The 25,544-nt window shown below is 43.1% G+C and overlaps 1 protein-coding gene across 1 annotated transcript; it reads right to left on the bottom strand.

The window, feature by feature from the left end:
* Window positions 1-412: 412 nt before the first annotated feature.
* cdo1 (cysteine dioxygenase type 1) lies at window positions 413-5,967 on the bottom strand. The gene is given in 5 exon segments (NM_001141521.2): window positions 413-795; window positions 2,486-2,655; window positions 2,999-3,162; window positions 3,737-3,814; window positions 5,696-5,967. Coding segments are annotated over 5 exon segments (612 nt in total). The 5' UTR covers window positions 5,866-5,967; the 3' UTR covers window positions 413-765.
* Window positions 5,968-25,544: the final 19,577 nt, after the last annotated feature.

The raw sequence follows: 25,544 nt of genomic DNA, 5'->3' as shown, positions 1-25,544 counted from the left end.
TGTTTAAATGTAATGGTCAACAGTCAAAGCAAGGCTTATCATTCACAATATCTTATACTGTATTATTCATTTTAACTGACAATGCAATCGTGGCACTATGTTGTAAACTATCAACTATCTAAATTCATCTACAATTTAAAAAAAACAAAAAACATGCAAAATACTGAGAAAAAGTGAGTGCCTTGTTCTACTGAACATTGTTTTTATTATAATCCACCCGCGACCCACAAGTCCAGAAAATCCTTGACAAGTCTCCTTATACTGAGGTTAAAACAATGAAACACATTCAAGAGTGACACTGAAATAGCTAATGCCAATTAACACCCCTTCTAATCCCAAAAAGCACAACACTCTGGAAATATCAATGACAGGGATCACATTTTCAAATAATACACGTATAAAGCTAATTTAACTGCACAAATAATTTAATGTTACATCACTATTTTGACAAGTGTTAAGACAATTATTTGTAAAAATCAATAACACTTCAATAAAAGTGTAAAACTGTTGATGACATTCCTTGATGTAAAAGACAACCTATTTCCACTCATACATAATACACTTCAACCATATGCTATAACAGTGCAAAAGTGTTGTTACACAGGTCACATTTCCTGTTGCTGCAGAATAATTTTCATTCTGTAGCAAACTGGCTCAAATTAAGATCCCCTATATGTCTAGGTACGAATTTTCCTTATTTACAGCTTCATGTTGACTCTATTTGACAACACTATCATTCCAAGCGCAATTGTTTTCTTCTGCGCCTCAGTTGTTTTCTTGTGAGACTGTTGTTTCCTGTAAAATATAAATGTGCAGTAAGTTAAGCCATAGCACGAAGCATGATGATCAACAGCACTAATATTCAAAACCTGTATTGGCCATTTGAGAAACTTCATATCACCCAAACACAAAAACAACAATATGAAAACAAATCATTGAGGGGAGAAGTGTTGAGGTCCATACTCTTATCTTATCCAACATACTAGCGGTGTTGTAATATGCAGGCCAGAAGTGGCTTGGTCAAGATAAACTTAAGCAATTTGCGGATTTTAGATAAGCTCCCTGCTGTTGATAAAGCAGCCAGCCAGTCTGAACATTACATGCAGGCTTCCAAATGCTCAATAGATTAAAACTATAGCTGTGTGGAACACAGTCTCCCAGTTACACATCTATCAGCCTGTGGGAACAGATTCCTTGAATTCTTAACCACAACACAAAACGGAAGCTTACACGCTTAAAAAATACAGTAAATGTATTTTAAAATACTAAGGGCTTCACCGAATTGCTGATTGTACTGGGGTGGAAATGACTTGCAGACTTCCTGCGTAATTAAACATCTGGAAACAATTTGGAAAGAAACGTTAAAGTAGCCTAAGAGTCAGGATGTGTGAGCAGGCAACAGAACAGTTAAAGTAGCCTAAGAGTCAGGATGTGTGAGCAGGCAACAGAACAGTTAAAGTAGCCTAAGAGTCAGGATGTGTGAGCAGGCAACAGAACAGTTAAAGTAGCCTAAGAGTCAGGATGTGTGAGCAGGCAACAGAACAGTTAAAGTAGCCTAAGAGTCAGGATGTGTGAGCAGGCAACAGAACAGTTACTCTATACAGAGTGTAAAGAGCTCAGAGACCAGGGTTGTCCTCATAATGTGACGATGCCAAAACTGATACGTCTCATGTTACTACCTTAGAGGTCACCAATCATGAACTTTCAGCACACTCAGTCAAGTTAAACAATGAAGGTCCAGACACCAAGTTTTTACAGCTTTCAAAACATGTTTGTGTTCTTAAATGAACTGTTAAAAACAGCTGCCAGCTGAACTATTTGTTCAAAGATATCCGTGAGTGATTCATGGGACAATAACGAGTGTCCCATCGTTTCAATTAAGTTCTGTGAGATTCAAATTAAACATAATGTCTGATGGTAGACCTACTCTGTGGACCTTCAACAACAAGCCGTTTGAACCATATCAAATAGCTTATGGCACCTTTCACCACATGTATTGTCATGAATCTTGAGCTGGAGACAGAACTGAGCGATTCCCGCTAAATGAACCAGCTGCAAAGTCAAAATAGGCTATATTGTAAAAATTCATAAAAACCAAAATGTGCTTTTTGGTCTTAATTTAAGATTAGGTTATGCATTAGGGTTAGCTGTGTGGTTAAGCTTAGGGTTAAGGTACGGGTTAGGTTTAAAATCATATTTTATGACTGTGGCAGCATCAGCTAATGACCACTCTGCATAGCCGCCTTCAGGGCAAGGTTCATGACAATAAATGGCAACCTGCCCTTTCACCAATACATTCACAACTTACATCAATCTCCACTGGCTTGGGTGATATACTTATGCTCTTAGATAAACGAAAGTTGTAAAACTTCAGTGATTGGAAATAATATCTATTAACACTTAATAAACCAATGCTTAGATAATGATATCATGGCTATAATGAGCTTGGGTAAGAACGGTGCTTAATTTAAGAAAGAATGCTTACAGATTGAGTCCTCTTTCCAAATTTGCTCCAGAACGTCATCTTGGCAGTGTTCTTGTGTCCTGTGCGCTCGTCAAAGGTCTGGCAGGTATCGAAGGGTGGACTGTACAGGTGCAAACTGACCGAACCTTCGGTGTGACTGTCGTTCTCTACTCTGTGCAACCCAAGGGAATCTAAAACCGACAAACACAACACATCTATGATATGGCAACGGAAGGTAAAACATTAAAATATCACACAGCTGTTAGTTTCCGCTAATGGTAATTTTACACCGAACACAACACATACGAGTCATACAGTATCCATTAAGAATTTGTATAATATGTAACAATCCTTTGTAACATGTACAACTAGTTTTCAGATAATCAAATACATGAAAGTAAAGATATTCACCTGTAAGAGGATGTTTATAAAGATATACATGCATATTATGTGTGTAAATAATATGAATAAATGCCTCTTTATGTTGTCTGACACTCAAATGTTGAGGAAATACTAAACTGCCTTGAATCTTACCATTGATGTAGGCACACTGGTTTTCTTTCAGAATTCTCTGAGATTTCTGAACCATGTCACCAACATCCTGTGTTTTGTTATTGGGCCATTCAAACAACGTCTCCTTCAGTTGGCCTTGCAGCATCTTCATGAAACAGTGGGAGTCTGTGTGGTCATGGATACTGCTGCAAGTGGTGAAAAACACAGACACTCTTAGAATGTTCCAGAACAGTGTTATATGGGGCTCAACCTTAGTACCTATGGTTATGTGTCTGTACAGGTTCATTAGTTCTAAAATAGTCCTGTTTAAGGACACATTTTCTGCCTTTTGTGTTAAATGTTATATATCATGTGGTCTACTGACATACAGTATAACTTCACCTCTCAAACTACATTAGCTACAATCTGCTATTCTGTACCTTTCTCTCTGCCTCAAGCAATGTAAGGTGACCAATTGTCAATATCTGACTGTTTGAAAGGGGCAAATTATTACCCAAATGTATTTATCTTTGTAAAACATACATAACGCTGACTTTAACAAGAACCTTGGACTCTGAAGCATGTTTTTTAATTTCAGTAGAACGACATACTGATGTTTTACCTGACAAGTCACATAACACATTGTAATTACACTGGTTCTGCCAATACTATTTCAAACTGACGATATACACTCTTATAGAAATAGCACCGGAATAAGTATGAGGGCTTTCGATGGATCAGATCAAATAACTTTCAACATTGTTTGCAAAAATGTCTAACCTGCCCTGACCCTCTCCCCAACAGAGTAAAATGAGGTTGAACTTTCCGTTCCCTTCATCCACCAGGTTCCTTGTATACCTGGAACACATTCACAACACAAACAGAGGTGTGGGTTAGAACAAAAATACTGTTTAGCCATTCAATTATTGGTAGCATTAATTGCATTTTTGCTTATATTTATTATTACGTTAGTCAGCACCTGTCCAACATTGTGGGGTGTATGTCAACTGATGCTTTTAGAACAAAGGTAGGACATCCGATGCCTTTGTTATAGCTACACTGAAATGTAGGACACTGAATCGTATGGTATAGCCACAAACTGATTTGCAACTACCCCAATACCTTACATGCAAATTATCTGGCATAAATACTTACACTAATGTCAGAATAAAGACCAGAGGAAAAGGGTTTGGACAGATGGATTGCAATGGATTTTGTTATTAGTGGTGTGACTCATTCAGAAAACTTTCAAATTATGTTTTAGCTCAAAACTAACTGAAATGCTTTACCCACCAATTTCCATAAAAATAACTACAAATGTTATTCCCAAATTCACCACACAGTGATTCAGGCTATTGATAAAGCCTGTTCGTTAGTGATTGGCCTAAATAAATGTAGTAGGAGTACTGTTAATATCTGATGATATAGAGATCCTTTCAAACAACCTACTATGGCCCAGATCATGTCTCTGCTTAAATTACACCAGTCACGTTTTTGGGTGCATAGAAATTCATCAGTGATTTTGTAGCAGCTGCAAGGTCCAGTGTGTGATCATACCTCAAATGCACAGCATGTCCTCAAAGCAACCGGTGGAGATCTGTCTCGAATTCTGATTTGCGGACGGGTTCCCACCCTCCATTTACCCCCCACCCCTCACAAGAATCAAAACATTCCCAAGTTGATGGCGGAAGTCGGGAAAAACTGTGGATATGGCATTTTCTTTTTGGTGACGCAAACAATGAAACTCATTTTGAAAGTCTCATTCTGTTGTCAACATCTTCAAATGTAACTTTTTTTAAGTTTTAAAAGTTAGCGCATGCATGCTAGGCTATATTTTATAAATATTTAATATATTGCTTATTTTTTGCTTTTAATATATTGCTTATATATTGCTTATTTTACATAGCAAAAGTTTAATATAATCTGTTAAAATGTGTTTTGTAGTTAAACATTCATAATGTAGGCTATATTAACAATATAATATTATTAACACAGTGAATAATTGCAAATATGAGAGACATCCCACTGCCATTGAATCCTCTGAAGCCTATGTCATGTGTAAGCGCATATATATATATATATATATATATATAACCAGAGGTCTAAATCACAGGAGGACTGGCTCGTGGTAATGGCTGGAGCAGAATCGGTGGAATGGTATTAAATACATCAAGCATACTGTTTCCGTGTGTTTGATGCCATTCCATTCCTCCGTTTTAGCCATTATTATGAGCCGTCCATCCCTCAGCAGCCTCCACTGATCTAAATGTAGTTGTTCTAAATTGTGTGTGTGTATATATATATATATATATATATATATATATATATATATATATATATATATATATATATATATATATATATATTATAATGAATGAGAGAGAGAGAGAGAGGTCTAAATGTAATGTTGCCTGCTGATCACTCATGCTACACCTTTCATGTTAATGTTTACACCATATAGCCAGCACTCCACCAATTTCAAGTCAATGGCTGGTGTTTTTTCAATTCATTGTAATACTATTAGTTGCAGGATTTCATGATAAGGTGATAACTGCATATAATATACATGTTCTTTTTTTTAAACAGATATTTTTTTCTATAAAATAGTATGTTTATAACCAGTGTATAGGATATATTCGACATTAAACAGGCCTACTCAACAACACCAATATAGTAGGTATAATAGTAATAATAACAATTATTATAGTAATTTCAAAATAGAAATAAACATAATTTTACCTGGTCGGGTCAAACATCGCAAATTGCTTCCACTCTTGTAGATTGCTGTCATATGCCTCCATTATTTGTTGCACCTCCTCCACATTGATTTTGTCACTTTCAAAGAGTTTATGCAGCAATTTGATCAGGTCATCAAGACTTTTTGGTTTCATCACTTCGGTTTTCTCCATGGTTAAGTGCGTAATTGTTCTTGAAAACTCGCTTTTCCAACTAACGAAGTAGCCTACTTTTATAGCGTCCCTCTTCTTTTTGAGGCCAACTTTTTTTGGACTGTACCATTTATGAAAAAGGGTGAACTTATTATGAGTTCAAATATGAACAACCTTTATGGGAATAACATCACTATTTCCCATAAAGGATGTGTCCTCAATTGTAAATAATAGCTGGGATTTTATTTATAAGATACATTTAAGGTCGAAGTGTTATAATATTCTTAATTATTTACCCCCACATCAAGTAACTTTACTTGGACCAATCCTAGTTTTGGCTGCGGCTGATAATTAACCAAACCGCTTCCTTTCCAGGATGAGTTTTGCTTTGACAATCTACAATAACCTCCTTTGAACCTTTTAATGAGTCGGGTCTCAGTAATTGAGTCCACAATGGAGAGAGAGAGAAGAGAGAGAAGAGAGAGCAGAGTTTTAGTAACAACAAAACATGATATCACTTGTGAGATAATTCAATTAAGAGTTGAATTTAAAGCAGAACATTGCTTCATAAATAATGTAATCACTTCGTAATAGAAATGTTCATTTAGTTTTGTTAACATTGTTGGTGAAATAAGCAGAATATGCCTATTTATATCTGATCATAGGCAATTGTATTGTCTAGAACCACTCAAGCTTTTCATAGATCATCTGTGAGAGCAACAACTGCCAATTTTGAACTCACATCCAGTCATTTAAATGCAATATTATGGCGGTTGGGAGGTGAACAACACTGATGAGTAACCCTGCCTGGGTCCTGAAGAGTTGCGTTAGCTCCCCAAGCAAATGTCTATGCTATAGCTTAGCAGGCTAACACAATATATTGTGGCGCATTGTAGATCACTCAGTCCCATTGGTACCTTGTCATATATTGTCAGTTTATCAGAGGAGGAGGTCAAATGGGGTTACGTGTAACGTGATGGTGTGGTAACTGGAATTGAACCATGCACATGCGATCGATGACTAACGTGTCTGAAACGTGGGTTACTTACCTGAGCTATTGCCAATGCTTAGCTCAGCGTTTTGCAGTTGCAGCACACGGTGACCTGGGTTCAATACCCGCCATTCAGAGAAAGAGTTTTAACGGAGATAATTTAATAGGCAGGGGCATTATTCCTGTTGAAGAATATAATTAGGTTATATGATAGTTTAGCTTTTTGTTAACATGTGTCTTTATTTATTACCTTAGGCTATATCATTTTATCACCCGTTGCTATACTTCCTGCACATCTTCACAGGATCACCCAAAAAGTAACACGTAGTCTTAGAATCGTGTCCGCTAAAGTCAAGACACCATGTGAAGTTAAACCATGTTTATGGATGCTATTTCGCACCACAAACCTATAAATTAGACAGCCAGGGTGTCATTTGTTCCCAGCTTATGGAAAGGAAGTGGGACGATTGTCTTCCTTGACATGCTGCCAAATATAAGGGTATCAGGCCTGTATCTATGGTGATGTGATGTACACTATAGGCTGGCATATACACATGATCTCATAGATGCCAACATTTAGGTCTAAAGAGGATATATCTTCGTCAAAATATATGGAACAACTAATCACTTCTTCCTATCATTTTTATGTTTGTAAGGTACATTTTTTTTCGTAAATATCAAGATTGAATTTCATGATGAAGAGTTGTGGCCAGGCATCATGACCAATTTAATTTCTACACACTTTGGACATACAGATGTTGCGTTCCAATGCAATTTATGTTCATTGTCGTTTTATCAAAATCAATTGGACTCTTGCGCCACCTAGGGCCTTAACCCAAGCGGAACTTAATGTCCAACATTGAAAATGATGGCGCGAGTACAGAAGTGTGGGAGTAGGCTACTCAGAAGATTGCCATTTCCAATTGATCAGGTAAATGGGCGTAATGGGGATGTCATTCTCCCACATAGCTATTTCACTACTTTACTCAATGAAACGACTGGACCAAATGGGAAATGGTGACACCATTACATGTTATGGATTAGCATGGCCTCAAATACTAGACGTAACATAGTAAATGTATGTATATGGCACTCAAATTAGTCTCGCAGAGTTTCTAAACCCAGAGGACTGACATCGCGAGACTTCCGGTAATGTTTGCGAAACAGACCTGGCTGGGATTTGGGGTTTGAGAAGAATGCTAGAAGTGAAAAATTCTTCCTTAGTTGTTCATTTTCTCAAAATTTAAAGGCACGACCTAGATTTGAGCCAATGTCTTAAGTAGTTGAACATGTTATTACTTCAATCTTGTGAAGGTGACAAACTGACATATTTTCATTTTCATCAAAAACAACTTTATATTGAAGGAGTGCCTTTGATTTGACTGCCTGTACATGCGCAGTTCGGCGCGAGAAAACCGTTACACCCCCTGACACATAAACTATTGCAGCTTAAATACTGGAGGCTGAGACAGGAGGTGTCGGGAGACACTGTGGCCCCATCCGACGATACCCCAGGACAGGGCCAAACAGGTAGGATATAACCCCACCCACTTTGCCAAAGCACAGCCCCCACACCACTAGAGGGATACCTTCAACCACCAACATACCATCCTGAGACAAGGCCGAGGATAGCCCACGAAGATCTCCCCAATGGCACGAACCCAAGGGGGGGCGCCAACCTGGACAGGAAGATCACGTCAGTGACTCAACCCACTCAAGTGACGCACCCCTCCTAGGGACGGCATGGAAGAGCACCAGTAAGCCAGTGACTCAGTCCCTGTAATAGGGTTTGAGGCAGAGAATCCCAGTGGAGAGAGGGGAACCAGCCAGGCAGAGACAGCAAGGGCGGTTCTTTGCTTCAGTGCCTTTCCGGTCACCTTCACACTCCTGGGCCAGACTACACTCAATCATAGGACCTACTGAAGAGATGAGTCTTCAATAAAGACTTAAAGGTCGAGACCAAGTCTGCGTATCTCACATGGGTAGGCAGATCATTCCATAAAATGGAGCTCTATAGGGGAAAGCCCTGCCTCCAGCTGTTTGCTTAGAAATTCTAGGGACAGTAAGGAGGCCTGTGTCTTGTGACCGTAGCGTACGTGTAGGTATGTATGGCAGGACTAAATCGGAAAGATAGGTAGGAGCAAGCCCATGTAATGCTTTGTAGGTTAGCAGTAAAACCTTAAAATCAGCCCTAGCCAACAGGAAGCTAGTGTGTAATATGATCAAATGTGTGGTTCTAGTCAAGATTCTAGCAGCCATGTTTAGCACTAACTGAAGTTTATTTAGTGCTTTATCCGGGTAGCCGGAAAGTAGAGCATTACATTTACATTACATTTTAGTCATTTAGCAGACACTCTTATCCAGAGCAACTTACAGTAGTGAATGCATACATTTCATACATTTTCTTCTCTGTACTGGTCCCCCGTGGGAGTCAAACCCACAACCCTGGTGTTGCAAACACCATGCTCTACCAACTGAGCCACACGGAAAGTCTGACCCGGAAAGTCTAACCTAGAAGTAACAAAAGCATGGATACATTTTTCTGCATCATTTTTGGACAGAAAGTTTCAGATTTTTGCAATGTTACGTAGATGGAAAAAAGCTGTCCTTGAAACAGTCTTGATATGTTCGTCAAAAGAGAGATCAGGGTCCAGAGTAACGCCGACGTCCTTCACAGTTTTATTTGAGACGACTGTAGAACCGTCAAGATTAATTGTCAGATTCAACAGAAGATCTCTTCGTTTCTTCAGACCTAGTACCAGCATCTCTGTTTTGTCCGAGTTGTAGACATTGTGCCGCCATCCACTTCCTTATGTCTGAAACAGGCTTCCAGGGAGGGCAATTTTGGGGCTTCACCATGTTTCATCGAAATGTACAGATGTGTGTCGTCTGCATAGCTGAGAAAGTTGACATTATGTTTCCGAATGACATCACCAAGAGGTAAAATACATTGTGAAAACAATATTGGTCCTGAATCTGATCCTAGATCTGTACCTACGGTAAACATCACCCTGAAGCCAGACCTAGGAGTATGAGGATGGACTGTTGAGGAACACCGAAATTTACAGTTGATTTGTCAGAGGACAAACCATCTACAGAGACAAACTGATATCGATGACGTCTTTCTAGGCATGAGCTTAGCTAGCTAACGTTACCATGACATCACCAACAAGTGTGATCAGGGATTTCTATTGGAGAAGCAGTTTTAGCCTATCTTCATACAATACTGTCTTTGCTAGTATGATATGCTACGTTTAGTATGGTTTCATAAGACAGAATGTTACTTAAGCCAAAAACCAAAGGATGGAGGTTGGGGATATAACGTGAATGTCTAGCAACCCAAAGGTTGCATGTTGAAATCACATATAACTTGAGCATTTTAGCAACTACTTACAATGTTTTAGAGACTTTGCATGTTAGTAACCCTTCCCCTAATCAAAACACTTAACTCATTTAGCAGACACTCTCATCATTTACATTTCACAGACACTTCTATCCAGAGCAACTGCATACATTTTCATACTAATTTCCCCCATACTCGCCCCCGTATGAATCTAACCCACAACCCTGGCGTTGCAAGCGCCATGTTCTAGCAACGAAACGTAACTTAACAGCTTTTACATCACGTTGCAGAGTGTTTGGAGTAAACGGTTTGCTATGGTGCAAAATGTTTAGCTATGGTATGCCACTAATGAGTACACCCCCTGATGACTCCCAATTCACTCAAAAGAGAGAGAAAGGGAGAGAGAGTGGGATAACTGACCCTTGACCCCCCCCAACCCTGGGGGAGCTCAATCCGAAAGGGGGAGATTCTCAATTAGGCAAAAGTTCGTACTCTCCTTAAATCCACCGTCCTCCTCTCCCACGTGACCCGATAAGTGGTTGCCATATGTAGGAGTGTGTCAATTAGTTAATAACCAGTTGAGCTGACAGACATATTGCACGCTATGGTTTTAGTGAAGTTATATAAATGGATGTAACTATTTGCACATTACAACACTGTATATACATTTTACAATTTAGTCATTTAGCAGACGATCTTATCCAGAGCGACTTACAGTAGTGAGTGCATACATTTCATACATTTTTTAAAACTTTTTTTTCCCATACTGGTCCCCCGTGGGAATTGAACCCACAACCCTGGTGTTGCAAACACCATACTCTACCAACTGAGCTACACCATAATATTACATTTGAAATGTCTCTTTTCAAATAGTACTTTTGTACTTTTGTGAGTGTAATGTTTACTGTACATTTTTTATTGTTTATTTCAATTTTGTTTATTATTTATTTCACTTGCTTTGGCAATGTTTGCATACGTTTCCCGTGCCAATAAATCCCTTTGAATTTAATTGAATTGTAATGATACAGCCGACCACCAGAGGGAAGCAACTTGACGTTTATTCGACAGAGGACGTTGACATGATTGTAGGAAGGTCTTGATGGCTGTCTTCTGACTTCTAAAACGGTGGGAAATCAATAAAATAAGTAATGTAATTAAATACATATTTTTTAAAGTAATTCTAGTGCCCAATTTTGGGGACTGGCAGCTTAAGAGGTTTTAATAGGCGAACTGAGGAGTTGGCTCATCTCCTCGATAGCCTCCCCAGCAGAGGATACTCGTGTGTATCCTACCAGCTCACTAAGGCGTTTTGAAATCCGCCACACCTTCTTTGAATCAACTGTTGTTTCCTCAGGGGAGAAAAGCATGCACATGTTAAAATATAAGTAGCATATAGTTTTTAATCTATACATTTTGCACAACCACTTTACACATTTATTTTGGGATTCCTCCTATGAAGAAGGCTGCCTACACACTGAAGAAGGCTGCAAAGCCGAGTTGTCTGTGTACGCTATCCCTTATGAAGTGAAAAGTAATTGAAAAAATGAAGTAAGCTTTATGCGGACCCATAACACCTTTTTGCTTATCGGGATCCCTCTGTAAACGTCATCTGCCTGATGCGAGTGGAGAAGGAGAGACTTATTTAATTTTCACAAGTGCATTCATTTCCACGTTTCCTCACCTTCTCGCGATAACCTTTTACCTTTTTAAAGGAGGAGAGGACAGAGAGGATCTCCCATTGTCTGGCCGGAGGAGGCGCCAGGCAGCCAAGCCCCCTATGGTTGAGATGGGCTGCCCTAAGGCCATGGCCCCCCCGGCCCCGTTTAGACTCATCTCTGACATCTGCTGGTTCATCTGGTGGGATTACAGAGAGAGGAATGAGTTTAAAGCATCAGGGAAAGTCACTGGGAGACACCTATCCAGTTCTTTTCAGATTTGAAAGTACTTAGTATTTAGGGGGAGTATGGATGACGTTGTCAGATCAGACCTACTGCTCTCATGGACCATATGCAACTCATACACTTGTCCATGTCCGTAAGTCATTCTTCAAATATTTTATTTTTAATGTTACTATCTTGTACTTTAATCATAAAATATATTCCTAGGAAAAACCCTAAAATGGTCTCCAGTCTGCCATAGAAAGAGATGGTGAGACCCTCCATACACCGTCCAATCATCATATTTTCTTTATATTTCCATTTTCAGCCCACACAGTTGCTCAAGCATTTTTCAGTTTATAAAAACCACCCTCTGTAAGGGCTCTTTGATCCAAAATCAACCCCTTACCTCAAACCGTGCACACTTCTTGATGCCCACTCAACACACCCATATGGGTGTAAGCAAAGTGGTTGTGCCTTTCTGATTGGCAAAGAAAGAGTTTCCGCCATTTTGCTTAAACTATCTAGTGGTTTCAGATTTAGGAGGGGGCCTCTCCAGCTGTCTCAAGTCAAGTGTCTAAAACAGGGATGGGAAACTGACACAACCATCATGGCTGTGTAACAGACACATCTCAAGATTGGTAAATCACCCTTTACTGGTTCTAACAGCCAATCAATCAGCTTCCTGCCGGCCAGTGGCGATCTTACCATGTACAGTACCCGTCAAAAGTTTGGACACACCTACTCATTCAAGAGTTTTTCTTTATTTTGACTATTTTGTACATTGTAGAATAATAGTGAAGAAATCAACACTATGAAATAACATATATGGAATCATGTAGTAAGAAAAAAAGTCTTAAACAAATAAAAATATATTACTTTTTTTGATTCTTCATAGGCGCCACCTAGAATGCTATTCCAACAGTCTTGAAGGAGTTCCCACATATGCTGAGCACTTTTTGGCTGCCTTTCCTTCACTCTGCGGTCCAACTCATCCCAAACCATTACAATTGGGTTGAGGTCAGGTGATTGTGGAGGCCAGGTCATCTGATGCAGCACTCCATCACTCTCCTTCTTGGTCAAATAGCCCTTACACCGCCTGGAGGTGTGTTTTGGGTCATTGTCCTGTTGAAAAACAAATGATAGTCCCAATAAGCGCAAACCAGATGGGATGGTGTGTCGCTACAGAATGGTGTGGTAGCCATGCTGGTTGTGTGCCTTGAATTCTAAATGAATCATTGACAGTGTCACAAGCAAAGCACCCCCACACCATCACAATTCTTCACAGTGGGAACTACACATGCTGAGATCATCCGTTCACCTACTCTGCGTCTCACAAAGACATGGCGGTTGGAACCAAAAATCTAGAATTTGACTCATCAGACCAACGTACAGATTTACACCGGTCTAATGTCCATTGCTCGTGTTACTTGACCCAAGAAAGTCTATTCTGCTTATTGGTGTCCTTTAGTCCTAGTTTATTTGCAGCAATTTGACCATGAAGCGGCAGGTAGCCTGGTTAGAGTGTCGGGCCAGTAACCGAAAGGTTGCTAGATTGAATCCTGGGCTGACAAGGGAAAAATCTGTTGTTCTGCCCCCGAACACGGGCTGTCATTGTAAATAAGAATTTATTCTTAACTGACTTGCCTAGTTAAATAAAAATAAATGAAGGCCTGATTCACGCAGTCTCCTCTGAACAGTTGATGCTGAGATGTGTCTGTTACTTGAACTCTGTGAAGCATTTATTTGGGGTGCAGTTAACTCTAATGAACTTATCCTCTGCACCAGAGGTAACTCTGGGTCTTCCTTTCCTGTGGCGGTCCTCATGAGAGCCAGTTTCATAATAGCGCTTGATGGTTTTTGCGACTGCACTTGAAGAAAAAGTTATTGAAATGTTATCCATTGACTGACGTTCATGTTTTAAAGTAATGATGGACTGTTGTTTTTCATTGCTTATTTGAGCTGTTCTTGCCATAATATGGACTTGGTCTTTTACCAAATAGGGCTATCTTCTGTATACCACCCCTACCTTGTCACAACACAACTGATCGCTCAAACGCATTAAGAAGGAAAGAAATTCCACAAATGTATTTTTAACAAGGCACACCTGTTAATTGAAATGCATTCCAGGTGACTATCTCATGAAGCTGGTTGAGAGAATGCCAAGAGTATGCAAAGCTGTCATCAAGATAAAGGGTGGTTACTTTGAAGAATCTCAAATATAAAATATATTTAGATTTCTTTAACACTTTTTTGGTTACTACATGATTCCATGTGTATTATTTCATAGTTTTGATGTCTTCACTTTTATTCTACAATGTAGAAAATAGTAAACATTTTGAAAAACCCTTGAATGAGTAGGTGTGTCCAAACTTTTGACTGCTACTGTATATATATATATATATATATATAAAAAATTGTTAAACAAACTCTGTCTGTCGACTCTTAGCAAACTTTTGGAAATAAATGGTGTTTGACCAGATGTAATGCTATTTCTCTGTAAATAAATAAACAACAGACTTTCAGCATTCTTATAGAGAAGGGCACTCAACATGTACTGCACTGACACAAATGACTGATGATTGGTTGAAAGAAGTTGATAATCGTCACACCCTGATCTGTTTCACCTGTCTTTGTGATTGTCTCCACCCCCTCCAAGTGTCGCCTGTCTTCCCCATTATCCCCTGTGTATTTCTACCTGTGTTCTCTATTTGTCTGTTGCCAGTTCGTCTTATTTGTTGAAGTCAACCAGCATTTTGTGTCTCAGCTCCTGCTTTTTCCAGTTTCTCTTTTCTCGCCCTCCTGGTTTTGACCTTTGCCTGTCCTGACTCAGAGTCCCCCTGCCTGACCCATTTGCCTGCCCCTGAGCTTGCCTGCCAACCTATACCTTTGCCCCCCTCTGGAATACTGACCCCTGCCTGCCTTGACCTGTCTATTGCCTGCCCCTATTGGAATATTAAACTATTGTTTATTCGACATGGTCTGCATCTGGGTATTACATTCATACCTGATAGTACGAACTGGCCATGACTGACCCAGCAAACCTGGACCAGCTGCGCAATGGCATCCCCTCCCAAGGAGCCTCCATTGGTGGGCACGGGGAATTGCTTTGTGGGCTGATAAAGGGGGTCCAAACATTGGCTGAGCGCCATGACATGCTGATGGAGCAATTCTGGGGGGCAGCCTGCAACGGTGGTAACCCCACCGCCATTCAGCAACTCGGCGGTTAGCAGCGCTGCCCCAACGGCCACTCCACCTTCCCAGGAGCACCGCTTATCTCCCCTGGAACACTGTAATGGAGAGCCGAGCACCTGGCGTTTCTAGCTCAGTGTGCCCTCATTTTCGAGCTTCAGCCCTCCTCCTTACCCTCGGATCGCTCCAAAATAGCCTACCTGATGTCTGAAAGGGCTCTCAAATGGGCTACCGCTGTATGGGAACAGCAGCCGGCCATATGTGCGAGCCTGAAAGGGCTCATAGGAGAGGTGAGGAAGGTCTTTAATGCCCCGTTCTACGGGAGAGAAGCTGCCCGGAAGCTAATCCAGCTCAGGCAGGACGACCGCACTGTGGCCAACTATGCGGTGGATTTCCGTACGTTGGCAGCGGAGAGTACGTGGGACCCGGAAGCACTGTTCGACATGTTCCTGCACGCCGTCTCGGAGGAGGTTAAGGACGAGCTTGCGGCTTGGGAGTTACCCACAGATTTTTACCCCCTCATTGCTTTGACCATCCGCATCAATGGGCGATTGCGGGAATGACGGATGGAGAGGAAATTCGATTTCATTCGCACGTCCAGGGATTCCACCTCGCCTCCGAGTCATCCCGGAAGTCCCCGACGGTCCCGTTGCTGAGAGCACACAAGGTTTCCAGACCTTCCTCGAGAGTTACCGATGATGGCCGAGGCACTGTGTCCCTTAGCTTATGCAACTAGGCTGGGTTGGGCTGTCGCCAGTGGAACGGCAGCACCGGATCAGCACAAGGAGCTGTCTGAGGGACTTTAGGTCATTTTGTGTCCTCGTGTCCAGTAAAAGACCAGGCTCACCGGTAGGAGCGAGTATTCTGGTGGGCCATATGGAGAACTTTTCTGCTTCCCTTACTCGCACCCCTATTCATGTCATTCTGCTGTGGGGAAACCAGTCCAAATCTCTCTGGGTCCTCATTGACTCTGGGGCCGACGAGAGCTTTTTGGACTTTTTGGCTTCCGAGGTGAACATCCCCAATCAGCCCCTCTCCATTCCCGTGGATGTTAGAGCATTGGACGGGCGCTCTATAGGTCAGGTCACCCATAACACCACTCCCATCAACCTACATGTGTCAGGGAATCACAGCGAGACCATTCAGTTCCTGTTCATCAAGTCCCCCCAGATCCCCGTGGTTTTGGGATTCTCCTGGCTCCCGCTACACAACCCACTCATCAACTGGTCTACGGGTGCCATCATGGGCTGGAGTCCGTTCTGCATGCCCATTGTCTGAAGTCGGCGCAACCTGCACCGGGACACCTTCCTGGTTCCTCTGAGGTGGTTCCGGGCCTCTCCACCATTCCCGCGGAGTACCAGGATCTCCGGGGGGTGTTCAGCAAGTCCCAGGCCACTTCACTTCCGCTGCACCGCTCCTATGACTGGGGGATTGATCTTCTCCCTAGCGTTACGCCGGCCCGGGTGCGTCTGTACTCGTTGTCGGGACCTGAAACCAAGACTATGGAGGACTACATTGGGGACTCCCTAGCTACTGGATTTATCTGTCCCTCTTCCTCCCCCGCTGGCACAGGGATCTTCAACAACTACCGGGGACTCAATGACATCACTGTAAAGAACCGTTATCTGCTACCACTCATTTCCTCGGCCTTCGAGCCTCTCCAGGGGGCCACTGTGTTCTCCAAGCTGGATCTACGAAACGCCTACCACCTGGTGCGGATACAAGAGGGGGACGAGTTGAAGACCGCCTTCAACACGGCCAGCGGCCACTACGAAAATCTGGTAATGCCCTTTGGCCTCACCAACTCCCCTGCCGTGTTCCAGGCTCTGGTGAATGACATTCTCCACGACATACTGAACTGGTTCGTCATAGTCTACATTGATGACATCCTCGTCTTCTCCCGCTCCCCCCAAGAACATGTGCCCCACGTCCGACAGGTTCTCCAGCGCCAGTTATTTGTTATGGCGGAAAAGTGCGAGCTACATCGCTCCACCATTCCCTTTCTGGGCTACATCATCTCTTTTGGGAGTGTCCAGATGGATCCCGAGAAGGTGAAAGCGGTGGTGGATTGGCCTCAGCCTACATACAGAGTGCAACACTTCCTGGGGTTCGCCAAACTTTTACCGGCGCTTTATCCGAGGTTACAGCACCATGGCCTCTCCCTGTCTGCCCTCACCTCTACCAAGGTTCCGTTCACGTGGTCCGCGGACCGGGCGTTCCGGGACCTTAAACACCGCTTCACCACGGCTCAAATCCTGGTTCATCTGGACCCTTCCCGTCAGTTCGTGGTGGAAGCTGATACTTCAGATGTCGGAGTGGGGGCTGTTCTGTCCTAACGTTCTGCCCTGGATCTTAAGCTGTATCCCTGCGCCTTCTTCTCCCACCGCAACAGAGATGAATTACGATGTGGGGAATCGGGAGCTTTTCGCGGTGAAGATGGCATTGGAGGAATGGAGGCAGTGGCTCGAAAGGACAGAACATCCATTCATTGTGTGGAACGACCACAAAAACATGGAGTATCTCCGCGTTTCAACTCCAGGCGGCGAGATGGGCCCTACTGTTTACCCGGTTCAACTTACCTCTCCTACTGGCCAGGGTCCAAGAACGTCAAGCCGGATGCCCTGTCTCGTCGCTATAACCCCCCGGCTACCACCCCAGAGCCCAAGACCATCCTTCCCACCTCGTGCCTGGCGACAGCACTCAGCTGAGGTATCGGGAAACAGATCCGGCAGGCGCAGCATTCCCAGCTGAATCCTGGGGGGGTGCCCAGATAACCGGATGTTCGTGCCTGACGCTTTCCCATATCTCCAGGCTTGCCTGCCACCCGGGCTCCCGGTGGACCCTGGCCTTCATGCGACAACGTTTTTGGTGGCCTACCATGGTTCCGGACATCGCTGCCTTTGTCGCCGCCTGCACGGTCTGTTCAATGAACAAGACCCCTCGACAAGCTCCGGCTGGCCTCTTCCAACCTCTGCCCGTCCCTTGTCACCCCCATGTCTCACATCTCCCTGGACTATGTCACGGGTCTCCCCCCGTCTGATGGCAACACCGCCATCCTGACCAGATTGCTTTTCCAAGGCCGCCCACATCCTTCTCCCCAAGTTACCCTCTGCCAAGGAGATGGCCCAGCTCATGATGCAGCACGTCTTCCGGATCCATGGATGGTCTCATGGTCTCCAACCGCGGCCCTCAATTCTCGTCCCGGTTCTAGAAGGTGTTCTGCACCCTCATTGGGTCGTCGGCCAGCCTGTCCTCTGGGTTACACCCCAAGTGTAACGGCCAGTTGGAGCGAGCTAACCAGGACCTTGAGACCACCCTGCACTGCCTGGTCTCCGCCAACCCCACCACCTGGAGGCAGCAGCTGGTGTGGGTGAAATACGCCAGCAACACCCTTCCCTGCTCTTTCACAGGCCTATCACCGTTTGATTGTTCCCTGGGGTATCAGCACCCGCTCTTCCCTGAGCAGGAAGAGGAGTTCGGCATACCTTCTGCCCAGATATTTGTCCGCCGCTGCCATCGTACCTGGAGGAGACTCCGGTCGGCCCTTCTCAAGACCCCCTCGAGGTATCGACAACAAGCGGATCGTCATCGGACCCCAGCTCCCCGGTATCGTTATGGCCCGGAGGAGAGGTGCTGGGTCCCCGCCAGGGACATCCTGGACCCAGGCCTCATTGTTGATTTTCAGCGCCGGCACCCTGTTCAACCAGGTATGCACCCAGGTAGGACGCCAGTTGGCGCCCCTAGAGGGGAGGTTACCGTCACACCCTGATCTGTATCACCTGTCTTTGTGATTGTCTCCACCCCTTCCAGGTGTCGCCCATCTTCCCCATTATCCCCTGTGTATTTATACCTGTGTTCTCTGTTTGTCTGTTGCCAGTTCGTTTTATTTGTTCAAGTCAACCAGCGTTTTGTGTCTCAGCTGCTGCTTTTTCCAGTCTCTCTTTTCTCGCCCTCCTGGTTTTGACCCTTGTCTGTCCTGACCCGGAGCCTGCCTGCCAACCTGTACCTTTGCCCCCCTCTGGATTACCGACCTCTGCCTTACCCTGAGCCAGCCTGCCGCCCGGTACTGTTGCCCCACCTCTGGTTTACTGACCCCTGCCTGCCTTGACCTGTCTATTGCCTGCCCCTATTGGAATATTAAACTATTGTTTATTCGACAGGGTCTGCATCTGGATCTTACCATCATACCTGATAACAATAAGAAAATTGTGGGAGCTGTACTGACCATAAAATGTTGTTGAAAAAACACATTTTATGTATTTTCAACCTCTGCCATATCATGGATTCAGAGCTATCGATCTAATAGAAAACAGAGTGTTTTCTTTAATGGAAGCTTCTCTAATGTTAAACATGTAAAGTGTGGTGTACTGCAGGGCAGCTCTCTTGGCCCTCTACTCTTTTCTATTTTTATTAATGTGCTACCACTGGCATTAAACAAAGCATGTGTATCTATGTTTGCTGATGATTCAACCCTATACACATCCTCAACCACAGCTACTAAAATAACTACAACCCTAAACAAAGAGTTGCAGTCAGTTTTAGAATCGGTGGCCTGTAATAAATTAGTCCTGAATATCTCTAAAACTGAGAGCATTGTATTTGGTACAAATCATTCCTTAAGTTCTAGAACTCACCTGAATATGATCATGTATAGTGTGGCTGTTGAGCAAGTTGAGGAGACTAAATTACTTGGTGTTACCTTAGATTGTAAACTGTCATGGCGAAACATATTGATTCAATGGTTGTAAAGATTGGAGAGGTCTGTCCTTGATAAAAGATGCTCTATTTTTTTACACCACGCTCTAGTTTGATCTTTTCTTGATTATTGCCCAGTAATATGGTCAGGTGCTGCTAAGAAGGACCTAGAAAAAATGCCGCTGGCCCAGAACAGAGCGGCACGTCTTGCTATTCACTGTAATCAGTGTTAAATCAATACTATGCATACCAGTCTTTCTTGGCTAAAAGTAGAGGAAGGACTGACTGCATCACGTCTTATTTTTATAAGAAACATTAATGGGTTGAAAATTCAATTTTTTTTGCATAGCCAACTTACACATAGCTCTGACACACATTACATGTACCCCACCAGACATGTCACCAGGGGTCTTTTGACAGTCCCCAAATCCAGAGCAAATTCAAGAAAAAGTACAGTATTATATAGAGCCATGATTGCACGGAACTCCTTTCCATATCAGATTGCTCAAGTGAACAGCAAACCTGGTTTCAAAAAACAGATAAAGCAACAACTCATGGCCCAACACCTCTCCACTATTTGACCTGGATATTTTGTGTGTATGTAGGCAACTGATATGTAGGCTATGTGTGACATTTTTTCATTTATGTAGTTCTGTCCTTGAGCTGTTCTTGTCTATTAATGTTATGTATTATGTCATGTTTAATGTTTTGTGTGGACCCCAGGAAGAGTAACTGCTACTGTCGCAACAGCCGATGGGGATCCTAAAAAAATACCAAATACCAAATCAGGCCCCCGAGGACTGGAGTTGCCCATCCCTGGTCCAGAAGTAGGTGGTAGAGGTACGGTGCCTTCAGAAAGTATTGATACTCCTTGACCTATCCCAGATTTTGTTTTTTTACATTCTGAATTCAAAATGGATTAAATATATATATTTCTCTCACCCACCTACACACAATACCCCATAATGACATCATGAAAACATGTTTTTAGTCATTTTATCACATTTATTGAAAATGAAATACAGAAATATCTCATTACCTAAGTATTCACACCCTTGAGTCAATACTTTGTAGAAGCACATTCGGCAGCGATTATAACTGTGAGTCTTTCTGGGTAAGTCTCTAAGAGCTTTCCACACCTGGATTGTGCAATATTTGCCCATTATTACTTTCAAAGTCTGTCAAATTGGTTGTTGATCATACAGTGGGGGAAAAAAGTATTTGATCCCCTGCTGATTTTGTACGTTTGCCCACTGACAAAGAAAGGATCAGTCTATAATTTTAATGGTAGGTTTATTTGAACAGTGAGAGACAAAATAACAACAAAAATATCCAGAAAAACGCATGTCAAAAATGTTATAAATTGATTTGCATTTTAATGAGGGAAATAAGTATTTGAGCCCCTCTCAATCAGAAAGATTTCTGGCTCCCAGGTGTCTTTTATACAGGTAACGAGCTGAGATTAGGAGCACACTCAAAGGGAGTGCTCCTAACCGCAGCTTGTTACCTGTAAAAAAGACACCTGTCCACAGAAGCAATCAATCAGATTCCAAACTCTCCACCATGGCCAAGATCAAAGAGCTCTCCAAGGATGTCAGGGACAAGATTGTAGACCTACACAAGGCTGGAATGGGCTACAAGACCATCGCCAAGCAGCTTGGTGAGAAGGTGACAACATTTGGTGCGATTATTCGCAAATGGAAGAAACACAAAAGAACTGTCAATATCCCTCGGCCTGGGGCTCCATGCAAGATCTCACCTCGGGAGTTGCAATGATCATGAGAACGGTGAGGAATCAGCCCAGAACTACCGTAAATTCCGGACTATAAGCCGCAACTTTTTTCCCACGCTTTGAACTTCGCGGCTTAAACAATGACGCGGCTAATACATGGATTTTTCCCGCTTTCAAATTTGTGGGTCCTGACAGCGTGGAGAATTGTAAAAAAATCCACTATCATCAACGGGTTTCGAAAGGCTGGACTGCTGCGTGTTGAAGTGGGCTCAGCGGGGGATTTGCCTCCGGATGAAAGTGACAAGAGCGACAATGAAAACGATCCAATATCGGATGAAGCAATTCTGAGGCTATTCAACTCCGACACCGAAGGAGATGGTTTCAGTGCACAGGAGGAGGAAGATAGTGACCAATGACTTTCTTGGTAGGCTACTGTTTACTGCTAATTTTTTATTTTTTGTTACAAGCCGTGTTTCGTTACAGAACGCCGCAGCCCGTCTGGTGTTCAACCTTCCCAAGTTCTCTCACGTCACCCCGCTCCTCCGCTCTCTCCACTGGCTTCCAGTTGAAGCTCGCATCCGCTACAAGACCATGGTGATTGCCTACGGAGCTGTGAAGGGAACGGCACCTCCATACCTTCAGGCTCTGATCAGGCCCTACACCCAAACAAGGGCACTGCGTTCATCCACCTCTGGCCTGCTGGCCCCCCTACCTCTGAGGAAGCACAGTTCCCGCTCAGCCCAGTCAAAACTGTTCGCTGCTCTGACACCCCAATGGTGGAACAAGCTCCCTCACGACGCCAGGACAGCGTAGTCAATCACCACCTTCCGGAGACACCTGAAACCCCACATCTTTAAGGAATACCTAGGATAGGATAAAGTAATCCCCCCCCTAAAAGATTTAGATGCACTATTGTAAAGTGGTTGTTCCACTGGATATCATAAGGTGAATGCACCAATTTGTAAGTCGCTCTGGATAAGAGCGTCTGCTAAATGACTTAAATGTAAATGTAAATGTTAAAGCCTATTTATTTTTGTTACAAGCCGTGCTTCGTTAAAGCCTATTTATTTTTGTTACAAGCTGTGTTTCGTTAAAGCCTATTTATTTTTGTTACAAGCCGTGATTCGTTAAAGCCTGTGTAAAGTTCATTTGTTTTAATGTACCGGTAGGCACCTGCGGCTTATAGACATGTGCGGCTTATTTATGTTCAAAATAATAATTTTTTTAAAATTCAGTGGGTGCGGCTTATATTCAGGTGCGCTTAATAGTCCGGAAATTACGATACACGGGAGGATCTTGTCAATGATCTCAAGGCAGCTGGGACCATAGTCACCAAGAAAACAATTGGTAACACACTACGCCATGAAGGACTGAAATCCTGCAGTGCCCGCAAGGTCCCCCTGCTCAAGAATACATATACATGCCGTCTGAAGTTTGCCAATGAACATCTGAATGACTCAGAGGACAACTGGTGAAAGTGTTGTGGTCAGATGAGACCAAAATGGAGCTCTTTGACATCAACTCAACTCGCCGTGTTTGGAGGAGGAGGAATGCTGCCTATGACCCCAGGAACACCATCTCCACCGTCAAACATGGAGGTGGAAACATTATGCTTTGGGGGTGTTTTTCTGCTAAGGGGACAGGACAACTTCACCGCATCAAAGGGACAATGGATGGGGCCAAATCTTGGGTGAGAACCTCCTTCCCTCAGCCAGGGCATTGAAAATGGGTCGTGGATGGGAATTCCAGCATGACAATGACCCAAAACACACGGCCAAGGCAACAAAGGAATGGCTCAAGAAGAAGCACATTAAGGTCCTGGAGTGGCCTAGCCAGTCTCCAAACCTTAATGGAGGAAGCTGAAGGTTCGAGTTGCCAAACATCAGGCTCAAAACCTTAATGACTTGGAGAAGATCTGCAAAGAGGAGTGGGACAAAATCCCTCCTGAGATGTGTGCAAACCTGGTGGCCAACTACAAGAAACGTCTGACCTCTGTGATTGCCAACAAGGGTTTTGCCACCAAGTACTAAGTCATATTTTGCAGAGGGGTCAAATACTTATTTCCCTCATTAAAGCTAATCATTTTATAACATTTTTGACGTGTTTTTCTGGATTTTTTTGTTGTTATTCTGTCTCTCACTGTTCAAATAAACCTACTATTAAAATTAAAAACTGATCATTTCTTTGTAAGTGGGCAAACGTACAAAATCAGCAGGGGATCAAATACTTTTTTCCCCCACTGTAGCTAAACAACTGTTTTAAGGTCTTGCCATAGATTTTTTAAGTACAGTGTCTTGCGAAAGTATTTACCCGCCTTGGCATTTTTCCTATTTTGTTGCCTTACAACCTGGAATTAAAATAGATTTTGGGGGGGTTTGTATCATTTGATTTACACAACATGCCTAACACTTTGAAGATGCAAAATATTTTTTCTTGTGAAACAAACAAGAAATAAGACAAAAGTCAATATTTTGTAGAGCCACCTTTTGCAGCAATTACGGCAGCAAGTTTCTTGGTATGTCTCTATAAGCTTGGCACATCTAGCCACTGGGGTTTTTGCCCATTCTTCAAGGCAAAACTGCTCCAGCTCCTTCAAGTTGGATGGGTTCCGCTGGTGTACACCAATCTTTAAGTCATACCACAGATACTCAATTGGATTGAGGTCTGGGCTATGACTAGGCCATTCCAAGACATTTAAATGTTTCCCCTTAAACCACTCGAGTGTTGCTTTAGCTGTACGCTTAGGGTCATTGTCCAACATCCCCACAGCATGATGGTATTGGTATTCTCGGGGTGATGAGAGGTGATGAGAGGTGTTGGGTTTGCGCCAGACATAGCGTTTTCCTTAATGGCCAAAGCGCTCAATTTTAGTCTCATCTGACCAGAGTACCTTCTTCCATATGTTTGGGGAGTCTCCCATATGCCTTTTGGCGAACACCACATTTTTTCCTTTAAGCAATGGCTTTTTTCTGGCCACTCTTCCGTAAGCCCAGCTCTGTGGAGTGTACTGCTTAAAGTGGGCCTATGGACAGATACTCCAATCTCCGCTGTGGAGCTTTTTAATTCAATTACATTTTTATTTCACCTTTATTTAACCAGGTAGGCCAGTTGAGAACAACTTCTCATTTACAACTGCGACCTGGCCAAGATAAAGCAAAGCAGTGCGACCCAAACAACACAGAGTTACACATGGGATAAACAAACAGTCAATAACACAATAACAATCTATATACAGTGTCTGCAAATGTAGTAAGATTAGGGAGGTAAGGCAATAAATTGGCCATAGTGGTGAAATAATTACAATTTAGCATTAACACTGGAGTGATGGATGTGTAGAAAATGAATGTGCAAGTTGAGATACTGGGGTGCAAAGGAGAAGAAAAAAACAACAACATGGGGATGAAGTTGTTGGGTGGGCTGTTTACAGATGGGCTGTGTACAGGTGCAATGATCGGTAAGCTTCTCTGACAGCTGGTGCTTAAAGTTAGTGAGGGATATATAAGACTCCAGCTTCCGTCATTTTTGCAATTCGTTCCAGTCATTGGCAACAGAGAACTGGAAGGAAAGGCGGCCAAAGGGGGAGTTAGCTTTGGGGACGACCAGTGAAATATACCTGCTGGAGCGCGTGCTATGGGTGGGTGCTGCTATGGTGACCAGTGAGCTGAGATACGGCGTGGCTTTGCCTAGCAAAGACTTATAGATGACCTGGAGCCAGTGGGTTTGGCGACGACTATGAAGGGAGGGCCAGCCAACGAGAGCATACAGGTCGCAGTGGTGGGTAGTATATGGGGCTTTGGTGACAAAAAGGATGGCCCTGTAATGGACTACATCCAATTTGCTGAGTAGAGTGTTGGAGGCTATTTTGTAAAT

This window comes from Salmo salar, chromosome ssa24 (assembly GCF_905237065.1).
Source record: "Salmo salar chromosome ssa24, Ssal_v3.1, whole genome shotgun sequence".
NCBI lineage: Eukaryota > Metazoa > Chordata > Actinopteri > Salmoniformes > Salmonidae > Salmo > Salmo salar.
Note: the sequence above shows the minus strand (reverse complement) of the source record. Positions and strands in the feature narration are given on the sequence as shown.